Source organism: Tiliqua scincoides, chromosome 1, assembly GCF_035046505.1.
Source record: "Tiliqua scincoides isolate rTilSci1 chromosome 1, rTilSci1.hap2, whole genome shotgun sequence".
NCBI classification, from domain to species: domain Eukaryota; kingdom Metazoa; phylum Chordata; class Lepidosauria; order Squamata; family Scincidae; genus Tiliqua; species Tiliqua scincoides.
The window spans coordinates 98559393-98583109 of NC_089821.1; the positions used below are offsets into that span (position 1 = coordinate 98559393).

The 23717-nt window shown below is 41.1% G+C and overlaps 1 protein-coding gene across 4 annotated transcripts in view; it reads left to right on the top strand.

Moving 5' to 3' along the window:
• PKP4 (plakophilin 4) overlaps window positions 1-23717 on the top strand; it is a 156293-nt gene that overhangs the window by 99141 nt on the left and 33435 nt on the right. For 3 of the 4 annotated variants that reach the window (XM_066612025.1, XM_066612027.1, XM_066612029.1), the window contains 6 exons: window positions 8617-8748; window positions 8845-9035; window positions 10850-11408; window positions 21169-21360; window positions 21926-22142; window positions 22376-22508. In XM_066612025.1, the coding sequence (XP_066468122.1) occupies window positions 8617-8748; window positions 8845-9035; window positions 10850-11408; window positions 21169-21360; window positions 21926-22142; window positions 22376-22508 (1424 nt within the window). The remainder of the gene's footprint in view (window positions 1-8616; window positions 8749-8844; window positions 9036-10849; window positions 11409-21168; window positions 21361-21925; window positions 22143-22375; window positions 22509-23717) is intronic. The other variant, XM_066612026.1, reaches the window with a different exon arrangement.

The window sequence follows — 23717 nt, forward strand, 5'->3', positions numbered from 1 at the left end:
TCCTGGGTCATGTGGACTTACACCACTGATATTGGTGCATGTCCAAGTTGACCCATAGCAGCTGCTGGGGCTGACCCCAGGGCAATAGGTCAAATGTCTCCTTACTTCAAGGAGATCTCCAGCAGCCGAAACTCCGCCACAGGATGTAGTGGAGGCTGCACCAATGTCATTTTGTTGCCATACAGGGAATTAGGTAAGATTTGACTGTTTTCACATCAACTTTCCGTAATCAGCTTGGAAAAAATGGCAAGCTAAACCTCCTAATGCATAGCAAGCAGAGGAAATTTCATGGAGTTTTCACATTCCTCAGTCCTAACCAACACACTTGATATAAAAGCACTGTATTAGTTCATTAAGCTCCTGGAAATGCAACATACCTTCAAAAACCCATGGAGTACTCATCCTGATATTTGTTTTATATTTAAAGTACAAGAATAAATATCACAGCTGACAATATGTTTTTCGGTAACTGCTTCAGAATTTTCTTGGTTGGGGAAATATGCACTGTTGAGCTTTGGAAGCTGAAAAGAAAACAGCACCTGCTTGACACAAAGATATCTGTCAAAATTGAATGCACATGTACAACTGTTCATTTGCTTCTCATGCTAGCTTATTTTGAATATAAGAATATTCTATGTTTAGAGAGTCCCACAAACTCTTCCCATTGGTGTTTTTGATTTAAATAGAAGAGCAAGATATGCCTAACATTTTCAGTTATTTCAGTATTTTAAAGTTTTAAGTCACTCTTAGATGTTTTGCTGTACTTCCTCATAGAATCATAGAGTTGGAAGGGGTCTAAAGGGTCATCTAGTCCAACCCGCTGCCGTAGGTAGGAAATCCTCTTAGAGATTCTCATATTAGAATAAATACTCATATGAGAATAAACCAAATAAGCTTTTAAAAGAAATGCAGTGTTATTTTGGTGACTAAGTTCTTGAAGTATGCTGCTTTTCAGTCACAGTTAATGGAACCAGCTTTCAGACCTCATTGATAAATTAGAGATCAATAAGTCACCGGGACCTGATGGCATCCACCCAAGAGTTATTAAGGAATTGAAGAATGAAGTTGCAGATCTCTTGACTAAGGTATGCAACTTGTCCCTCAAAACGGCCACGGTGCCAGAAGATTGGAGGATAGCAAATGTCACGCCTATTCTTAAAAAGGGAAAGAGGGGGGACCCGGGAAACTATAGGCCGGTCAGCCTAACATCCATACCGGGTAAGATGGTGGAATGCCTCATCAAAGATAGGATCTCAAAACACATAGACAAACAGGCCTTGCTGAGGGAGAGTCAGCATGGCTTCTGTAAGGGTAAGTCTTGCCTCACAAACCTTATAGAATTCTTTGAAAAGGTCAACAGGCATGTGGATGTGGGAGAACCCATGGACATTATATATCTGGACTTTCAGAAGGTGTTTGACACGGTCCCTCACCAAAGGCTACTGAAAAAACTCCACAGTCAGGGAATTAGAGGACAGGTCCTCTCATGGATTGAGAACTGGTTGGAGGCCAGGAAGCAGAGAGTGGGTGTCAATGGGCAATTTTCACAATGGAGAGAGGTGAAAAGCGGTGTGCCCCAAGGATCTGTCCTGGGACCGGTGCTTTTCAACCTCTTCATAAATGACCTGGAGACAGGGTTGAGCAGTGAAGTGGCTAAGTTTGCAGACGACACCAAACTTTTCCGAGTGGTGAAGACCAGAAGTGATTGTGAGGAGCTCCAGAAGGATCTCTCCAGACTGGCAGAATGGGCAGCAAAATGGCAGATGTGCTTCAATGTCAGTAAGTGTAAAGTCATGCACATTGGGGCAAAAAATCAAAACTTTAGATATAGGCTGATGGGTTCTGAGCTGTCTGTGACAGATCAGGAGAGAGATCTTGGGGTGGTGGTGGACAGGTCGATGAAAGTGTCGACCTAATGCGCGGTGGCAGTGAAGAAGGCCAATTCTATGCTTGGGATCATTAGGAAGGGTATTGAGAACAAAACGGCTAGTATTATAATGCCGTTGTACAAATCTATGGTAAGGCCACACCTGGAGTATTGTGTCCAGTTCTGGTCGCTGCATCTCAAAAAAGACATAGTGGAAATGGAAAAGGTGCAAAAGAGAGCGACTAAGATGATTACGGGGCTGGGGCACCTTCCTTATGAGGAAAGGCTACGGTGTTTGGGCTTCTTCAGCCTAGAAAAGAGACGCCTGAGGGGGGACATGATTGAGACATACAAAATTATGCAGGGGATGGACAGAGTGGATAGGGAGATGCTCTTTACACTCTCACATAACACCAGAACCAGGGGACATCCACTAAAATTGAGTGTTGGGCGGGTTAGGACAGACAAAAGAAAATATTTCTTTACTCAGCGTGTGGTCGGTCTGTGGAACTCCTTGCCACAGGATGTGGTGCTGGTGTCTAGCCTAGACGCCTTTAAAAGGGGATTGGACAAGTTTCTGGAGGAAAAATCCATTATGGGGTACAAGCCATGATGTGTATGCGCAACCTCCTGATTTTAGAAATGGGTTATGTCAGAATGCCAGATGCAGGGGAGGGCACCAGGATGAGGTCTCTTGTTATCTGGTGTGCTCCCTGAGGCATTTGGTGGGCCGCTGTGAGATACAGGAAGCTGGACTAGATAGGCCTATGGCCTGATCCAGTGGGGCTGTTCTTATGCCATGAGGCAAAGTGAGGAAGTTGTTTCAGGCAGCAAATGGAGGGAGGTGTCACCACCACCACTGCCTTGTCCCTGCCACTGCATATGCCATTCTACCTGACCTCCTTGTTGCCTTCCTTCTTTCCTCTCTTCCACACCTCCTGTCTCTCTTCTCCCCTTATGCCTGTCTTCTGGAGTGCCATGGTACAGGAAAAGAACAAGTTTGCTCCTGCCACTCAAATCTGCAGGATTATGATCCTGGACAGCACTGTCTGCTTGCCCACATGTGCATGATTTTTAGCCATTAGTTATTTGGCCATTTATATATGGTTATATATGAGCCATTTAGTTATTTGATTTTTCTCTGTAAAGCGCTTTGTGAACTTCTAGTTGAAAAGTGGTATATAAATACTGTTAATAATAATAATAATAATGCAGATTCTGGGCTTGTGGCACAGTTAGGCAGCAGTGTGATGAGGGTGTGCAAAAATTTGTGTTGGGACAAAAAATATTCTGCTATCACTTACCTACCCTTGCTATGGGATTCACCCTGACCTCTCAGGCTTTCTTCTTCCTTTGCTGGTGAGTGGTGTTCCAACTCCCTCCACTTCCTCCAGTAAATGTTCTTAATGGCAATGAGGACAGCCAGTCGTAAGAAAAAATTCTTGCTCGCTGTTCAGTTTGTCTTACAGACGGACCTACCTACCAGTTCTAGCATCTTGATTCCCTCCAAGTATGCCAAGAGAACATGTTCCAAATCCAATCTACTTGGTTGGGAGAGAACAGATTCTTGATGTTTCAAGGCTCCTTAACTTGCATGATCATCTATGGTACCTGCACTCATGGTTAAAATCTCTGGGTATACCAGCCATAAAATTGCAAAACAACTAATGTTTGATGAATTAAAAACATTAGTTGTTTTGGAATTTTATATACCCAGCCTATATACCCAGTGATTTTAACCATGAGTGCTGTTGCCTCTGGCTATGATAGTTTGAGAACCTATATATCTATGGCATCTACTAATTCAATCCGGGTTTTGGTTAAAGAAATTTCCCTGGTCTTTTTGTAGCTAGCATGCAAAGGAATTATGAAAAAAAAAATTATGCTGTACAAGTCTACAGATTAGAAAAGTCACATGTTAAATAGTAATTTTAGACACAGCAAAACTTGCTTGTCATAGAATCAGAGTTGGTAAGAACCTAGAAATTGAGTAGGTCAATGCAAGCAGTCTCCAGTTACAACACCCAATCTTGATCTTTTTTGAAGCATTGAGGGACTTGCAGATGGTGTGCAACCAGGCAAGCAAGCAGCTTTCCCTGTGCACCATCCCTTTCAAATTGTTCTTTTTTTAAGTTTGTGAGTTAATATAATTGTTTTCCTGAGTTATACAAAACAGTAACTATGAAAGCTTGCACTCTGAAAGGGCACAATCTGGTGGGAAGTTTCCCTGGCCAAACCTCATTACTTTTGCACTGTTCCATTTCATTTCAGTAAGATTTGCACAGGAGAATTTCCTGGTGGATTTTGCCTTCTCCCGTACGGCTATCTAGATAGCTTTATGACCTGCTGCCAAATAATAATTAAGCACATTATAGCAAACTTTTCCTTTAAGTCTGCTGAGCTGGCTTTAGCTTGAGTGGTATTTAGCCTCTTTTCCACACCCTGGCATATGTTGTGTCTGCAGAAGCCTCCCTAAATTCCATCTTTAGATTTGACAAGCTCACTGTTGAGGCATTCACGATGTGCCCTCCTCCCCCCATCCTTTTGCTTACTCTCTAACCTGGTGAAGAGTTCCATAGGACTAAATATATTGCTGTTTTTGTTATAATATTAAGTAGTTATCGCAATCAGTGGTGTATAAATGGGGGACCGGGGGCTCCCGCAGGCTGCAGGGGGATGATACCACTAGTGACCAAAATCACTAAAATCGCGGTTATTAGGAATAATACCATCATGCTGTGTACCAGGGGTGCTCACACTTTTTTGGCTCGAGAGCTACTTTGAAACCCAGCAAGGCCCGGAGATCTACCAGAGTTTTTTTACAATGTTTGCGCCATCATAACATATAACATTTATGTGTACAGTGTATGTTGGTGTACCTTGCATGAGCCAATATTGTACAACACAACATAATTAACTATAAACATTTTTTGTAATTACTTGAGTTTACTTTGATGACTTGCACTGAAGTGAATCAGCCCAGGATGCATAGTCCGGATAGTAGCTGCTGACAGCCAGCCTCAAGCACACTTCCAAATGTTCATCAGTCACGGTGGAACGGTACTTGGACTTAATGATCTTCATGTAGGAAAAGGCTGACTCACATAAATAAGTGGAGCCCTTCCTGCCTCAGGTGCTCTTACATCCCTGAGGGCCCTATTGCCTTCAAGTGGCTGCAGCTGTGCAGCACACTCTGCTGGATGCCCAGGCCTTACCCTTAAAGGGGCCACTGCTGACACCACATCTACCTCCTCACCAGATCTTCCTTGATTCCACTACAAGTGGGGGGGGAGCAGATCTCTGTACAGACCAGTGCAAAAACAGGGGAAAGGTGTGGGGGAGGGAAGATATCTATATAGACATCACAGCAAGACCAGTGCAAAACCCCTTGCACACAGAACCAACAGATGGAAGTTGGGGGGGGCAGATCTCCATGCATACCAGTGCAAAAACAGGGGAAAGGTGTGGGGGAGGGAAGATCTCTGTATAGACATCACAGCAAGACCAGTGCAAAACCCCTTGTACACAGAACCAACAGATGGAAGTTGGGGGGGGGGGCAGATCTCCATACATACCAGTGCAAAAACAGGGGAAAGGTAAGTCAGCCCCAGTAGAGTCAATGGGGCTCACTCCCAGGGATGCGTGGATAGGAGAGAAGCCTGCCAGCGGCTCCTCTCCCAGGGAGGAGCCTGCCAGGTGCTGGCTCCCTGGGCTCGCTCCCTGGGCTCACAAGCCTGCCAGGGGCTCACTCCCAGGAATGCGTCACTCCAGGGAGCGTCACTCCCAGGGCGGGGCTCACTCCCAGGAATGCGAGTGAGCATGCAAGGTACCGAATGGACGGGAGAGAAGCCTGCGATCAACTCATTTCGCCTCGAGATCTACTGGTAGCTCGTGATCGACATATTGGGCACCCCTGCTATATACCTTTCAATGTATAATTTACAGAAGAATTCAACGAAATAAATTGCATTGAAATATCTGTGTCCTATTAAAAGCTGTAGCCAAATAACCAGAAAAGGAAACACAATTGCCTTATGTCGCAATAAGAGGATTTCCTTAAGTCAAAACTGACCAATGAACCTGGGTGTTGTGAGAGCTAATAAGATGTTGTTATGACACAACGTGGAACCAATAAGATGTTATAATGAGTCAGCTCCCTTTTCCATGCATCAGAGCTAATACCCAAACTCCTATTCCGTTTTGTGAGTGTCATCAAGTTGGCCACTGTTTTTTGTCAGTTACTGATTAGTTTGGTAACCTGCACTGTTCTATAAATAAATGTGGGGTGACACAACCCTAGTGATGCCACTTGTGGGAAAGTTGGGTATTGTTGGTCATTGGATTAGATGAATTTTAAAGGGGATTCTGAACATTCATGGTAGACTATAGTCTATCAGTAGTTATTAACCATGATGGCTACATTGAACCTCCAGATGCATGGGCAGTATGTCACTGAGTCAGGGACATATCCAGGGTTCGTGTTTTGGGGTGGTGCATGAGCACTCTTAATTCCAGAGCCCAGGTCAACCATGCAGGTAGACCTGGGCTCCCAGTTTAACTTCAGCCTCTGAGGCTGAGGTTTGCTGGTTGGGCAGACCTGGTCTCCCACCTAGACCTGAAGCCCAGAGCTACCTGCTGGGTAGACCTGGACTCCTTGTTGAACTTTGGTCTCTGTGGCTGAAGTTTGCTGACCGGGTAGACCTGGGCTCCCACCCGGGCATGTACCCCAGATTAATTAATTTTGTTGTATTGGCGGAGGGTGTCAAAAATGTATGAACCTCAGGTGTCAAATGATCTAGCTATGCCACTGATCACAATGCAAAAGGTCTCTTGTAAGTTTCCATGTTTATGTTGTGATAGTTGCATAGCATTACAACAAAAAAGCATTATGTAAACTTTCAAAATCCTGAAAATGTCTAAAGTCAGCCAGCTTTAGGCGTTGAGCGAAAAGAACCTTTGTAGGTAAGCAAACTACAAACATTGGGCCCCTCCAGTTTTTTCCTTTTTCCTTCTTAAACCCTCCTTCTTTTAATAGTCCTTCTTTCAGTATCTCAACCCCTTGTATTTTTTCTCCTTTCTTCCTAAATCCAAACTTTCCTAAGCCCCAAACTTTCTAAATACCCTAATTTTTCTTTTTCCTTTCCTCAATTACAAGGAGACTTCTGGCATCTTAAGAAATAACAAATTTAGTTCATTGCTGTTAATGCAACAGACCTGTGTGACTACCCTTCTAGAAGTTATCACAGTGCAAAAATCATAGAGAATTATGGTTATACTGTTAGATTTTCTCTGCCACCATGAACAAATCACAATGATGCTGATCATGCGTAATATTGTAGGATGTGTTGGCATACCTTGTTTTTCTGTGGGAATATTTTTTAAGAAAAGGGAGGTGTTGCAATTGTGTTCTAAGGATGACACCATTATCAGGAAACTTCTCCAACAGTTTTAGAACCTGTTGCAAAGTGTGATGTATGCAAAGTTGTAGAAGGTAATTACATTAGAGCTACACCCTCTGTAGCCTTTTTTCAGATACTCTTCCCTTTAAGCCAAACTGCTCAAAGCCTGGGAGACCAATCTCCATGTTCCTGGAAGTCTGGCAGTGATGGAAAACCTGCTGGGCTGCTATGCAGTACCTGAAGGAGTCCACGGCAGCAGTGTGGACCCCTGAGAGGCATAGTTGCTTTCAGACCTGATTTTTCTGTTCTTTTTATATGGCTTAGGGTGCAATCCTATGCATGCTTTCTCAGAAGTAAGTCCCATAATGTTAAATGGGACTTACTCCCAGAAAAGTGTGCATAGCATTGTAGCCTTAACCTTTGAAGCTGGCATACATTTAAACTAAGTCATCCAAATTAATATTGTGTACTCTGACTAACAGCGTCTCTCCAGGTTTTCAGACAAGGGTCTTTCTCAGCCTTACTTGGCCGTGCCATGGATTGAACCTGGGATAGCATTGCATTTGTGGTTTTTATCAGCTGGGAGGAACAAAATGGGATGAATCCTAATTTCTTAAAATTAAAAGTGTGTGTGTGTGTGTGTTAACTAAGGGGAGGGGGAATCCCTAAACCTAAAAAACCGGAAATACAACTATGTGTCACTTAACAATGGGGTTATGTTCTATTAACCCCATCAAATTATTAATTATTGTTAAGCAAAAACAGTATAAAAACTCACCTTGGTGGTGCGGGTGGTGTCAATAGGAGGTCCCAGAAGCCTCCTCTGGGTCTTGCCTACTACTACTGGGTGCCATAAAAAATGCTATTAAATAGCTAGGCATTCATTACTTTTTAAATAAGTTTGTTAGAGCTCTGTTTTTTCTATTTGTCGTACTGAACTCTGTGTTATCTTTGATAGATGGTATGTATAATAAAACTAAATAGGAATGTTGGACTGAGTTTCAAGAAGTATGTGCAGAAATAAAGGAATTTCCCTGCTCTCCTGAAAAAAACTACTTCTGAAAGCCTGGGGACCCTCAGGAATGGCGTGTGGGGAACTGAAGGATAAGTTCCAGAAGATGCCTCAGTCCAGTTTTGGGAATTCCCTTTACTAACCACACCCCATCGCTTATTGTAGTTTTGGGGGGTTACGGGGTACAGCTATAGAGAGCAGAAATGGGTAAATTCTCATGTGGGAACTATTTTCCATGTGCACTTAGCCTCTTTCCAACCCATTGAAATTATGCAGTGGAGGGGGAAGAGATTCACTGATGTCAATAATATCCTTAACTAACAAATCTCTGCTTTCAGATTTGCCAAACACAAGTGTAAATAAACTCAGAACCTCTGAGAGTGTTCATATCACTTCTTATCATGTTGGAACAGAGCCAGAACAAGGAAATCTCTACTCACCAGAGCAGACATCGCTCCATGAAAGTGAGGGTCTGTTATATAAATTTTAAATAAATGGAGATTTCAGTTCAGTTAATTTTTTTAATCATAAGTATGTAATAATGTCAGTCTCATTTATGTTTGCAGGATCAGTGGGTAACTCTAGAAGTTCAACACAGATGAACTCCTACTCTGACAGTGGGTACCAGGAAGTAAGCAGTTTCCATAACAGTCAGAACCTGGGAAAGGGAGAAAACAGACAGCAGCATTCTTTTGTTGGAGCTAATAACAACCATTTGGTGAGAAGTTCAAGGGCGGAAGGACAAGCTTTAGTTCAGGTACACGTAACTAAATCATAACAGCTTTTTAGTTCAGTGTAATGTTAGCTGATAAATTGCAATGTAATTATGTCTGTTAAATTAATGGTTTTTATACAACATTTAAGCTATAATGCTTTCGTATTTACTTGAGAGTAAGCACCATAGAACTTCGTGAGACAACCCTAACCAACTTTCCAGTGCCAATACAGCCACAGTGCAGCTCTAAGGAAACAGAACAAATGTTGCCTTATCTTGGGGAGGCCTCTGTGACTGCCCAACCACTATAGAATCTGGCACATTCCCCTTTGGCACAGCTGCTTTGGTGCTGAAAATTTGGTTAGGATTGGGCTGTTAGGTTGCAATCCTGGCCACACTTTCCTGAGAGTAAGTACCACTGAAGACAATGGGAGTTACATCTGAGTAGAAAAGCATAGGATTATGCTCTTACTTCTAAATAAATACGCATGGTTGCTCTTCATTGGATTGATTATAAAAATTATAATTTGAGCTATTATAAAGCTGTCCACAATCAATTTATTTAGCTTATATTCTAAGGTGTCATTCCCCATAAGGAACACATCTTTGAATACATGGTGCTGGTTTTTTTGTTTTGTTTTTGCCAATTTTCCCATTCCCTCTGCAGTCTCATACTATCCCTAGATAGTGTTTGGCAAGGGTAGATCAGAAAAAATGCTTCCCCTTGTGCAAATGGAACTGCTTTGAGTCACAGAATGAGACCTTAAGTTAGGATACAACTTAATTTTTTTTAATTATTTGCAAGAAAACTACAAGAAAATTCCAATGAACTACAGTAAACAATATGATATTAATTTACAATAAATAGTGGAATATAATAAAAATTGCCTGAATATCAAATTAATGTGCAACACTCTAACCGATTTTTATCTAAATTGTAGAGCTTTTTTCAAAAATTAATCAAAGGGGACCATTTGTTATCCAAAAAAATTTGCTGTATTTTCTTTTAGTACAAGTACTATGGAAATGCAAGTGGCAAATGCATTCATGGTGTAACTATTTCTCCTTCTGAGTCTTTTACAAAGGAATGCCTTTTTGAAAATAGTCTACTATGTCAGGAAAGAGCCTGAAATTTTTTCTTGCAACTATTTCTCTTTAAATAATAAGAGATATTATTTAAATAAGAAATAGAATATCTGCTGCTGTATGTTCTGAGTACCTGTATCATTTTCTTTTATTGTTTTAATCCATTTCCTTTGTAGTGAAAATTAAGGCAGAAAATGATCTATTGATAAACTACTAATTTGTCTTATAGCAATTAAAAAGTATTATTAAGCAAATGACAAAGGAGCTTAGAGAAGAAGACCAATTGTGAGAGCAATTTGTTCCTACCACTTGGATTTTAATGACATACTTAAAATAAAAAAATAGCAGGACACTAATGTAACTCCTGTATTACCATTATGGCCTCTTTCATGAAACTCTTGAGAAATATAGTTCTGTTTCATGTTAGAATGTGAAATAGAGAATTCTCAAGGTTCTCGAAAACTGTGATAAGATTAACTAAAAAGCATTGGGCATGATTTAGCCAAAATTAAGCATTTTTCATTCTTGTTGATTTCAGTGAGAAAGACTTGAACACATGCTTATTGAAATTAGTGGGACTTTAAAATACTAAAGCAGCTTTAGGCACTTTACATTTATAGTGCAAATGTACTCTGAAATGTACTATACAAGAGAGGGGGGAAAAGATATACTGATAGTTAATTAAACTGAAAGTTTTCTCTAGGTTGATCTTCATACTTAATTTTTTCCTCATGAAGTGTATATATATTTATATATTTTCTTTTTAACAGACATCATCAAATATAGCTGCCAACAGAGCCATGAGACGTGTAAGTTCTGTTCCATCGAGGGCCCAGTCTCCTTCATATGTAACAACCACTGGAGTTTCCCCTTCAAGGGCTTCACTCAGAACTTCTTTAGGGAGTGGCTACGGTTCACCATCAGTTACTGAATCACGGTCTCTTAATTCTAATGTGTTTTCGTCCACAACTTTACCTGTACAACGAGCAGCATCTCCATTTACTACACAGAGACCTCCTTCACCAGTAGCTGTGCGCCGAATTGGTTCAGTAACATCCAGACAAACGACCAACCCCAATGGAGGGACTCCGCAATTCCAGCCTTCGGTCAGAGTCGGCTCACCTCTTACACTGAATGATACACCGACAAGAGTAGGCTCTCCGCCTCAAACCCAAGTTGGATCTTCATCACCAAAGCGTTCTGGGATGACTGCTGTTCCACAGCATTTGGGATCAACATTACAAAGGACAATTCAAGACATTGAGCAGTATGCGCAACAATATGATATCTATGAAAGAATGGTTCCACCCCGTCCAGATAGCCTTACAGGTTAGTAAAAAGGTAAAGACACAACTTCCAATTTTGTGTAAAATTTTAAATACAATTATGTATGACTGCATTATTGCCAAATGGCACTCTAAATGTGACAGTGTACAGAAATATTTGTAATCAATTTTTTCAAATGTTACATAAAAGGCTTTACAGTATATCTCTCCTTAAAATTGATGTTTCAAATAATGGATTGCAGTCTTTTTTCTACAGAAGAAGGAATTACTTGATCTAAAAAGTAACAAAAGGCTAATGTAAATGGGTGCCTTCAGTGGTTTTTGCTTTTTAAGACTGGGTGACATTCCAGGTTGGGGAAGAAATAATTGTGTTTCCTTCAGTTAGAAAGGCAAGCAAGGGCAACCCAATCCTGAGCTGCCTGGAGCGCCCAGGCTCGGTGGCACCAAAAAGGGCTGCCGCCGAATCCTGCGCTTCCCCCGCTACCGCAGGAGGCTCCTTGAGAGAAGGGGATGTTTGTCCCCTTCCCCTGAGTAAGGTAAGCAGCCCTGCAATGGGGCTACTCACTTTACCCTGCACTGCATGAGCGCCCTGGATCCTGTGGAGCTCAACTCCGCAGATCCTCCTCCCACCCACCCCCGCCAGCCTCCCCCCTCCCTGGAATGCCTTCCCCATGCCCCGCCTCCCGTTCCGCAGCCTGGTGGTCCAGGAGACTGCCAAGCTGCAGAACTTTGGCCACCGCCCGGCGCTAACCCAGCACCAGCCAGGCTAGCACCAGCAGGAGCCCAGCAGTGAGCCCTGCAAACATGCCTTATGGCACGTTTGCTACTGTGGCCAGCGGCACGGAGCCGTGCCACCGACCACAGGATTGGGCTCTAAATTGACTAAAGAAACAACTTAATCCAAAAGAGTTAATATTCAGATATTGGCTTTCTTAATGCACACACATACCAGTAAAAGCTGTGAGTTAATGTGTATGTGGCACATTCTGCAATTATGACAGCAGCAGGAAACTTAATGAGCCCTTAGGATTGGGCCAGAAGCTAAGCTATGCTATCTTTTAAATATTTTGATTATTTACTTGCCCTCTTCCTTTATCTATAACAACTTAACATCAAAATACTTTTGTAAAATTAACCCAGGCATAGTATTTACAATACCATTTTAAAAAATGAACTGCTTCAACATGCAATGTTCCATAAAAAGTAAAACCTTCCCTAATGTCTGCTAGTGGGCAGGTTTAGTGCATTCCCCATTCAGAGAGAAAATGCTCTGGTTATAGGAATTGTGTGGATACCCTAAAACATATTTTTTTTACTGCCCACTACGTTATTATTATACATGATTATGCATTATTATACATGACGTTCTTTGTAAGAAACACCTGGCCCCTCTGTTGAACAAAATGCAGGGTTGGGAGGATTCAATTAATCTCTGGTCTCTTCTCTCCATACTGGAAGCCAAGCCCCTGAATAAGGTTGCTAACTTTGTCTCTGGGATCCTAGCAGGACAGAATTTTGGGTTTTCTGTAATTTCACAGTGAATGGAGGGGTAATTGATGACTATAACTGTTTTACTTTATTTTTCTTTTAATTTTATTATTTTTATCTATCCCAATAAAGGTTCAGTTCTCTTCAAAAAGGAAAACCTCCTTTCTAGTTTGTGAGTGTGTTTGTGCGCTGCACTTTTGCCTGTGCACTCCCCAATAACACACAAAACACAGGCTTGGGTCAATGGGCCTCTTTTATTAAGGCTAATTACAGAGAGGAAGTGTGAGGCCTGCAGTCATAAAGGACAGTCCTTAGTGTGAAGGCTAATTCCCAGAAGGGTCGCCATGTGATTGCCTGACCCCCCCCCCAGGTGGGTGTTCCCACACTGACTCTATTCCATGGCTATGTGAGCTTATCATAGTCAACCCCATGAGGGGGGGGAGGCAGCTGGGCCACAGAAGCCCACCCTGAGCCGGGAAGCATATGAGACAGTTCCCATGATCCAGGCTAGGGACTACCTTTCAGCCCCTTGCACTGGCAAACAACAGAGGAGTGGGAAGTAGATTCCTGCCCTGCCTTCACTGATCTCAGGGTGCACAGTGAGAGCCACCTTCAAGCCTCTGTAACCCGCACTAACCTGCACAATTACCTATGGAGCAAAATGTACCAATGGACGTGTGTCGAAGATTCCACATTAGCCCAAATCCAGTCAAAGTTGAGCACTTTAGGATAACAGGGCTGTATTGAACTCCATGCTGATTGGTCCATGTGCAAGCACTGTCTTAGCACTGGAAAATATCATACCTTATGTATTGAAGGACTTGGCATTATTAATAGCACTCTTAAAAATGGTTTTGATAACTGAATAACTTATACATTAAAAACTTAAATAAAAAGTACTCTCTGTACTATAATTGGTTACTTTTTCTTGTCTCCTTTGAAAATAGAAGGGAACGATATCTTTAATTAGAAAAATAGAAGGTTGGTTCCAGTGGAGCATGAATGGAGTTCTGCTAATACAATGGGACTTTCCACCGCTTCTTTATACCACAGCCCCCTAAATTCCCTCAAATGCACTCTTGGGATCAGTGAACCCTCAGAAATGGAGAGTAATGAGGCATGAGGGCTACAACAGGAGTGTGAATCAGTGAAAATTGGAAAGCTACCTGGTGTGAGCATAAGGCCCAAGTCCTAACTAACTTTCCAGCACTGGCATAGCGGTGCCAATGGGACCTGTGCTGCATCCTGCAGTTGGGTAGCACTCACTGAGGTCTTCTCAAAGTAAGGGAATGTTTGTTCCCTTACCTAAGAGCTGTATTGTCCTTATGTTGGTGCTGAAAAGTGGGTTAGGATTGCGCCCTAAATGGTACATTTTAATCCAATTGATTGGATTAGATCAGAGGTTCCCAAACTGGGGCATTGCAACTCCCCAGCCAGGGAGGCCCTGTCTCTGACCTTTAAGGGGCCTAACTTCTGAAAATGCGGGGGAGAGCACTTGCATCAAAAACTGGAAGTGTCTTGATTTTTTTTCCTATTTTCGGATGTTTGGTGGCTTGGAGAGCCCTGAAGAGGGGTCCACAGGCTCCCCGGACTACCCCCCCGGTGGCCGTATTGCCTTAGGTATGTCTAAATAACCCCTTTTACTCCCCCACCAGTGGCGTGATTACGTTGCTGCCTCCCCCCCCCCCGGCCCGGCACTTATATCAGTTCCCAAATTCCCTGAGAATTTGGGAACTACTGGCTTGCTTGATATTTGGTGATAGTGAAAAGCTTGTTATTGAGATCACTAGGAGAAGGCTCTGAACTTACTTCTTCATTTGTTTGTTGTTTCTACAGAATTAAGGGCTAATATTTCAGAGCGCGATACCATAGTCTTTCGAGACTGAAGGTTGCCAATACAAAGGGCTAATAGCACAGATTAGTTTGAGTAGATATTTAGGGAATAGAATTGTTTCATTTCTTGTCAAAGAGAATGAAATGTTATGCTATAAAGACTTAACAGTCTGTTATTCTGGACATTCACCAAGTAAAAATAATGAGCTTCAGCTTTCTGACATATCCTACACATAATATTTGAAAGGTATGGAAAAACATACTTCATGTCTCAATAGTGAACTTCACAGTTTTTTTTTCTGCCTGCAAGAAATTCTCCCTTCATTTCAGTTGAGAGATTCTGCTTTGTAACTTGTTTTTCTTCTGTACATTCATACATCGAACATGCAAATAAAAATATATAGTATAATATAAATATTTCCAGGACAGTGTACAAAAGGCAATAAAATCATTCCAGTCAAATGACTGATAGTATAAGAATACACAAGAGATCCATGTGGGTGTCTGAATGCATGCAGATCTCTGAATGGAAAATTAGAATGCATTTTTAGCACAGCAGAGCATGCTGGGACTTAAGTGTGTGACCTGTAATAGTTTGTGAAAATCAAATACAAGCATGAAGCACATTGCATCATTCTTCATTTTAAAATTGATTGCCAGTAACACATTACCAACCTAATCTGAATCTATTCAAGTTTGAGAAGAACAGTGTCATAAATATCTCTGTCAAAATTGCTCTTGCACTTCCAAAAAACTCAGGTGAAGATCTTAAAACATATTAAACCACCTTTCCTGCTTATATACATTTCATAATTACTGTAACCTATATGGTTCTGATTCTGCTTGTGCAATACTGGAAGGGTTCGAAAGGGGTCAGGTGTATACTCCAACCTGACCTGATATAGTATGAAAAAAGATAGGAACAGGAGAGAAACCAGAAGCAGCATCCACTTCTTTTGAGGAAAGGAGGCTGTAAGTAATAGCCTCTTGGAGTTCAGTTCTCAATTTTGTCAAATGCAGCCAGTGCATTTCCAAGTATGAAAAGATACATCTACTGTACCTGAGTTCTGTGAAGTGGAGAAGTGCAAGTGATATTGCTTACTCAACTCCAGGTCATGTTTGTTGCTGTACTTAAAGGCACCTTAACTTAACAACTTAACAAAATGTCTGGGAGGAAGTTGGTCCTGCAACTCACTTACAGCAAATCTACAAAGCCTACTGAGGAATTAGGACCCAATCCCTATTGCCCTATAGTGTCAGCGCTGGAGCCCAGTGCTGGTGCTAGGTATTGTGAACATGCTGTAAAGCACATTTACGGCACCAGGGGAGGAGAGAGCACGAGCACTGGGCCAGCACCAGTTGGTTCTGGGCCTCAGAGACAAGAAGACGACTCTGTAGCACAGCCAGTGGTAAGTCTAACCACCAGCTGGCAGACCGCCTTTTCAGGGCAGGTGGAAGGTGGAATGAGGGCATGGACTGGTCAGGGAAGGGGGCAGGACAGGCAGAGGCCTTCTCTGCCAGATCCAAAGCTCTGTGTCAGGCATGCAAGCCCAACATGAAGCTGCTCTTGTCTGTGGCAGCGAATTAGCTGGCGCACTCAAGGAAGCCTGTTGCGGAGGCTGGGGTTTTCCTCGGAGGAAGGGGATTTGCAGTCGCCCATTTTGGTGCCACTCTTCCTCCAGGTGCCAGGATGCAGAGGGTTGGGCTCCATATAGTTTTAATTGGAAAGGTGGTGAAAGCTATTGCTTGCTATTTCAGAAGGATGCTTTAAGCAGTGGGTGGCTTCTTCATTAGCACTCTTTTTTAATATAGCATGCTTCAAAGTTGCCAATTTATTTGTACTAAAGAAGTAGTGGGTTTCACTTTACAAGTCTATGAAATGCAGGTAACTTAACAATCACCCCTACTTTAATTTTGCTAGCTTTTGGTTTTTTGTTACTAACCTTTACATGATCTCAGAAACCTCAACAGCAGGATCACAGTCATCCTGAGCACTTGCCCTGCATTTGTTTGTCATGCTGACACAATATCCTCTTTGTAGCATTGTGCTGGGTTTATTCATCACTATATCTAATTCTAAGCACATGTGTACAGACAAAATAAGTCTTAGGATCAAACACGGGAGTGAGCAGCTGAAAGAAAAATACCGAAAGAACAATTATATTACTTAATAGGAACAACAGATGGAAATCTGAAAATTTAGCAACAATTCTGAACATGTGGTGTTACTATTCACTGCCACAATGCTGAATCACAAAGAACAAAGATTGAAATTTGGGCTATCAGCCATTAGACTTGTGTCTTATATTGCTTCAGTTTAAAGGACCTTATCTGTGCCTACATAGAAAACGTAACAAGAGTTCCTTAGTTATAATTATTGTGTTTATTTTTAAAATACAAAGCTGCAGTGGTTAAGCTGCATCAAAATATATCACAGAAAATTCATGTTTTTAATTAACAAAAGGTTATTGTACTGCAGCTCAGATGCCAGAGGTTAATACCAGTGTGGGTATGGGTTATGGGGAGTCCTGCCTTTGGGGTAAAAGTTTCTAATACACTATTTTCAGATGTCTTCTAAATCAGTGATTTACCAGTTATATTTCAGATCATATCCTGCATTTTGTTATGTACTATGACAAAAGAAATGTATATAATGCAGAAGGCAAAGAAAGACTTTGAGGGGGGTATGGCCAACAACATGAAAGAAAATAATAAAAGTATTTTCAAATATTTTAGAAGCAGGAAACCTGCTAGAGAAGCAGTTGGTTTGCTAGGCTTTAAGGAGGAAGGGAGGATAAATGGGAACTGGGAGATTGTAGAGAAATTAAGTGAGTTCTTTGCATCTGTCTTCATGGCAAAAGAGCTCAGGCAGATATTACTGCATGAACATCCACCCACCCCAACCAAAGAATTAAACAGAGGTTAAAAAAGATGTTTTTTTAAAAAAAGAAGACGCTGATGGATTCTGAGCTGTCTTTGTTCTTTCAGAAGAATGATCTTAGGGTGCTGGTGGATAGCTTGATGAAAGTGCATATTCTGAGTTCAATTCCCACCCTGCCATATGAGTCTTTAAGTTGCAAATAGGCTACCCCATCATAGTTTGAAGTTGGAGAGGAATTGTGTGGTTGAAGTGTAAACAAGTACAATACTTTTGAATATTGAAAGGATTGACTATCACCTCACTATATTACTGATTATTTCTGTCACTCCCTATATTTTCAAATAGGTGGTTTCCTGTGCAGCAGGGAAACCTCGGGGAAAGAACAGGCCAAGAAGGGTTTCCTGAATACTAGGGAGACTCCCCTGGCATGGCAAAAAATCATGCCTGGTAAATAAAATGCCCCAGTGTCCTCCCCAACAAAACCATGGGGCCTGAGGCCTGAATATGCACATTGATCTCATGCTGCCTGCAAGCTGAATACAGACACAAACACACAACTGGTAGGTGTAGGCAGCATGAAGGAGGGAAGTTTCCCAAAGTTACCAGACAAGAGTAGGCTCTACTAGTAGTGCCCAAGTCCTCGAATGGTGTGATGCTGAGGCAAAACCTCCCTCCATAGGGATCCCTGTCTTCTTTCTGATGGGTGCTGTCCTATCACTGCCATTGTACTAAAAATTCAGATTGGTGAACCGTCTGATGGGTATGGAGCTCATCCTTAATACCTCTTGGCTGCATCCTGGATCCTCTTACCCACTCATTCCCAGATCTAACAGAAAAGCATCTGCCATGCTATGCCTGATCCTTGAAGCTGCAAGGAGGCTGAATTTCTCAACTTAAAAGAACTGTGGCTAGAGGAGAATTGGCAGATCCCAAGTCTTCCTTCCCGATTCCTTCCCAGAATCGACCCAGTAAAAATGCACATTCCAGTGAGGATGGGCTATCCCTGTGTGAACTGAAGCATTGTTTCATTACTCTTTTTTTCAAATTAGAATGTGCACACCTGAGAAAGAAAACACCTGCCAAACATGAAGCAGTGCTCCATAGAGCAAGCATAATTGCAAACCGTAGCTCAGAGATTCAAAAAATACCCTTAATACTCTGTCACCTTGAACAATGTGCACAGTTCTGGCTGCCACTTTTTAACAAAGAAACTGTAGAATTGGCAAAGACAGAAAAAGAGCACAAAAGTCATTAGGATTATAGATAAGGTACTCTACAAGGAGAGGCTTAAATTGGAATTTTTCTGTTTTAAATGGAAAAAGCAAGATAGGATCACTGAAAGAAGAAAATAAGATTCTAAATCATATAAAGAAACTAGATCAGAAATTTAGTTGCTTTGTTCCGAAAAGTAAAATTAACCATCAAGAGGTTTATAATTTATATAGAAACCTATTGACACCTCATACATGATCCTGCGAAAATCAGTGCAAAGTGATAACACTAAGAAAGAAAATTTGCTTACTGAAAAAAGTGACTTATTATTAACAGTATTTATATACCACGTTTCAAAAAAAAAGTTCACAAAGCGGTTTACAGAAAAAAAATCAAATAACTAATGGCTTCCTGTCCCAAAAGGGCTCACAATCTAAAATATGCAACACCAGCAGACAGCCACAAGAAAACACACTACTAGGATGAGGTGGGCCAGTTACTCTCCCCCTGCTAAATAAAAGAGGAGCACCCACTTGAAAAAGTGTCTCTTAACCAGTCAGCAGTGGTTAAGCCATTTCTTAAGCCATTTCTGCCCAACAATGCACAACAGGGATCAAATTTATATGCCTGTGAGCTGGGCAGAAATGGGTTAATTCAGAGCATCCTTAAAATCCTGGCTATCAGAGGACATGCTAAATAGGTATAAATTTGTGATGAGTTAGGCTAGTTTCATTTCTACTAAATTTTGAGTTTGTGTTATGAATGCTGAAGAAAAATGTAGAATCTTTTCAGGTATTAACAAGAAATGGTTGACAAAAATGAATTTCCTACCAGGATTTATAGCTTGCTCTCTTTTGAATTGAATTGAAGGCAGAGGAAACTCCAGATCCCATTCTCCCTTGCTATCATTTGTTATAGAAAGCACAAGTTTGTATTTGTCTCAGAGGAAATGTAGTTTCCTCCTAGTCAGCCTGTAATTCACAGGAGTTTGGGCCTCACCAGGAATGGCGTGAGGCTTTCTGAACTCTGCCAGTTCAGACTTCACTCCAGTCACAGCACAATTGTCAGGATGGGGCTCACTCTCCAGTACAGTGCAGAATTAGTACAGACTTCCTGAAGTGTTGTTACAGACTGAATCCTTGGTAAAATAGATCATTGGTTTGGGTTCATACAGAAGCTCTGATGCTGTTTATATGGGAAATTGTATTCTGTCTCAGAATTTCGTTAAAAATGTTAAACAGAATTCACAAAGTTAAAAAATAGACACTGTATCTGAAGAACTCTGATAGTATTGCAGAGGTTCCCAAAGCATGGGTCACGACACCTTGGGGAATTGCAAGCAACTTTGGGGGGAACTGCAAAGCTCTGAAGAACTAGGTTCAATCCCTAGAATCATAAAGGTAGGGGTGGGGAAGACTCCCGTCTGAAACTCTGGAAAGCCATTGCCTTTAAATAGGGGTCTCTAAACTTTTTGCCAAAGGGTCGCATCAAATATCCGGTACAGTGTCAAGGGCCAGAAAAAAAAATTAAATAAAATTTAAATAAATAAATTAGAAATGGAAGTTAGATGAATGAATAAATGAATGGGCTCAAATGACCAGGATTTCTCTAAGCACCAACACAGCCTAAGAAATAAAGCACACACTTAAATGACCCCCATTCCCCCACCCCACTAGCACAACTCTGGTTGTGTTTGGTCAACTGGGCCAGAGGCTTTTAGGGTATCAGAAGCTGGCTGCGGTTCGCGTCTGGCCCCTGGGCCGAAGTTTGGAGACCCCTGCCTTTAAGTATAGGCAATACTGAGCTATACAGACCTTTTTTCTTACTCCATGGCTTCTCAAAGTGTGAATTGCAACTAACTATAATATCGGTGGGATTCATAAATTTATGTATTTTTCAGGAATCACAGTAACAAAATTTGGGGGACCACTATTACAAATGTTTCTGCAATAGAATGAATGCTTTTATTTAATCTTTCTTTTGGGATTAAAACTATTATGAAAACTATTAGGAAACAAACCAGAAGAATGTATACACATGCAATGTTACAAAGAGATTTCAGCCCTTGATGAGAATAAAAGTGTAGTTTTACTTTCTATGATACAATGTGCTATTGACATTTTCTTACATATGATATGCTCTCAGGCATATTGGATACATGAAAGAAATTTGTAGGAAAAAATAGGTACCACTTATCTCTTAAAATCTTTTTAAAAACAGATTATCATACAGAACGATTTTTTGCTTTAAGACCGTATTCCAACCAAGTATGATAAGTATGGGAAAACTACATACAGAGTCAGAACCTAATATATTGTCATATAAAGCTTAGAATCTCTATGTGGCAACTGAGATGCACACAATTTCCTTTTTTTTTTTTTCCTTTTAGGCTTGAGGAGTTCATATGCTAGTCAGCACAGCCAGCTTGGTCAAGAACTGCGCTCAACTGTGTCTCCTGATCTACACATCACCCCCATATTCGAGGGTAGACCTTATTATAGTCCAGTCTACCACTCTCCAAATCATGGAACAGCAGATGTACACCAAGGGTCCCAAACAGCATTATACCGAACTGGATCAGGTAGATGTGAAATTCTATCCCAAAATATTCTGGGATAGTACAGTGGCTAAGGCTGCAATCCTATGCACACTTTTCTGAAAGTAAGCTGCATTGAAAACAATAGAACATACAGCATCCAGTACCCACAGCTTCATTTACCTGTGAATCTCCCGTGTGCCCATTACAGCACCTTTGTTTTTCTGAAATGGGGCTTGCAGCATGGGTGTTCCTTGCATATCTGAAGAACCAAACATAGAGGCAACCAGCCTGCACACTACAGAGAGGAGACTAACTGAATGTTAACAGGAAGCAGGAACTTCCTGTTTGATTCTTCAGCTAAGCAAGAATGTTAATTGAGAAACACCCGCACTACAAGTACTGTTACAGAAAAACAAAGGTACTGTAATGGGCACATGTGGGGATGCCGCTATTTATATAGGGTTCTCCCCATATGTAGTTTCCATATCCGTGGGGGAGCAGAGTGGAAGCCCCGTGGATACAGGGGGCGCCTGTACATTTGAGTAGACAGCACCACATGGGCACATGCGCACATGGAATTTTTTTTAATATTTATTTTATATACCAGGTGTTGGAAATCTACAAAGATCATCCAGTCAGCGTAGTACTCTTACATACCAAAGAAATAATTATGCTCTGAATACAACAGCTACCTACGCAGAACCATACAGGTCACTTCATTATCGACTCTCAGATTCCACTTACAACAGGATGCAACATGCAACCCCTGCTGATGATGGCACAACCAGATCTCCATCCATAGACAGCATCCAAAAAGATCCCAGGCAAGAAAACTGATATTTAATGAATTGCACACAATTGAAGTAGTAAAATAATTCTAATATACTTTCCAGGATGTCCATTTTTAATTGTTTATCTTTGAGATAATTTTAATTTATTTAAGTTTTAACAGGAAATCTTTGTAAAATATCGGCTAGACTGCAAAACTTTTCTAAGATGGAAATATGTAACACACACAAATTCACACTTTCCTTTGAATTCTGCTTATCTAATGAAGAGAATTTGCATGGCGGGATCCAGAATTGCCTGAAGTCATTCACATGCTTCAGCATCAGTTCCCATCAGTTCAAGCCAATGCTGCAGCCTACCTACAGCACCTGTGCTTTGGAGATAACAAAGTAAAAACTGAGGTATGATTCAGAGGCTTACTTATTAAAAACAAGGTTGGAATATTTCAGAGATATTAGAATGGGTCATTTCACTTTGAGTTTTGCATCAAAGCAATGTCTGTTCTGTCATTATTATTATTATTATTATTATTATTATTATTATTATTATTATTATTATTAACAGTATTTATATACCGCTTGTCAACTAACAGTTCACAAAGCGGTTTACAGAGAAAAATCAAATAACTAAATGGCTCCCTGTCCCAAAAGGGCTCACAATCTAAAAAGATGCAAATGAATACCAGCAGACAGCCACTAGAACAGACACTGCTGGGGTGAGGTGGGCCAGTTACTCTCCCCCTGCTAAAAAAGGAGCACCCACTTGAAAAAGTGCCTCTTACCCAATTAGCAGGGGTTAAATAAAGTAATCCATCACTTTATTAATTTATCACCCTATGTTATTTGCTTAAAGGAAGCATCCATGGACAAATAATGGTTATGGAGATAATTTCCAAATCCACAAATCAAATTGAATTCTCTGTTAACACTTTTTGTTTTGTTTGCTTTTCTTTATTAAAAATGCTTTTAAAAAAGCTCCCAATTGCCTGTATGTAAAACTTACAGATTTTCAACACAGAGAAAGCCGTTATTATGACCTCTTTTTATTGTTTTGTTCCACTGAGTTAAAAAAGCAAAAAGACTTAACATAGCCATATTTATGCTTGGGATGCAGCTCATTGACCACTATGATAACTGCACTCTGTAGTTCTAGTGCTAGCACTGAGCCTAAAGATGAAGTTCAGCACTGCGCATGGTGCCATCTCCTGATGGTGCACTGAGTGCTATGACTGTACTGCAGGTTTAGAGGCTGGCCTGGCCGGATGGACCCTCAGCCAGTGCTCCATCTGACCGTCTTCTGGCACCACTCCTGTATAATTCCCTGACACTGGAGTAACTTCACTAGAATGTCAAAAACATCTCAGCAAATAGAAGCTTTTCAGTGAAACCAAAAGAAATAGTTTGTTGAGTAGATAGCAGTCAAGAAAGATGCCCCTTTGGTTGTAATACTGAAGGGAGATTTACTCACCTGAAGAAAGTCTAGCAGGGAGAATATCCACCTCTAAACCAGTAAATGTTCTCAAACATTGATCTATACTGAATAGTTTAACACTGATATCTAAAGTATCAAAGGCTTTTTAGAACAAACTAAAAACATTTAGGTTGCTATGA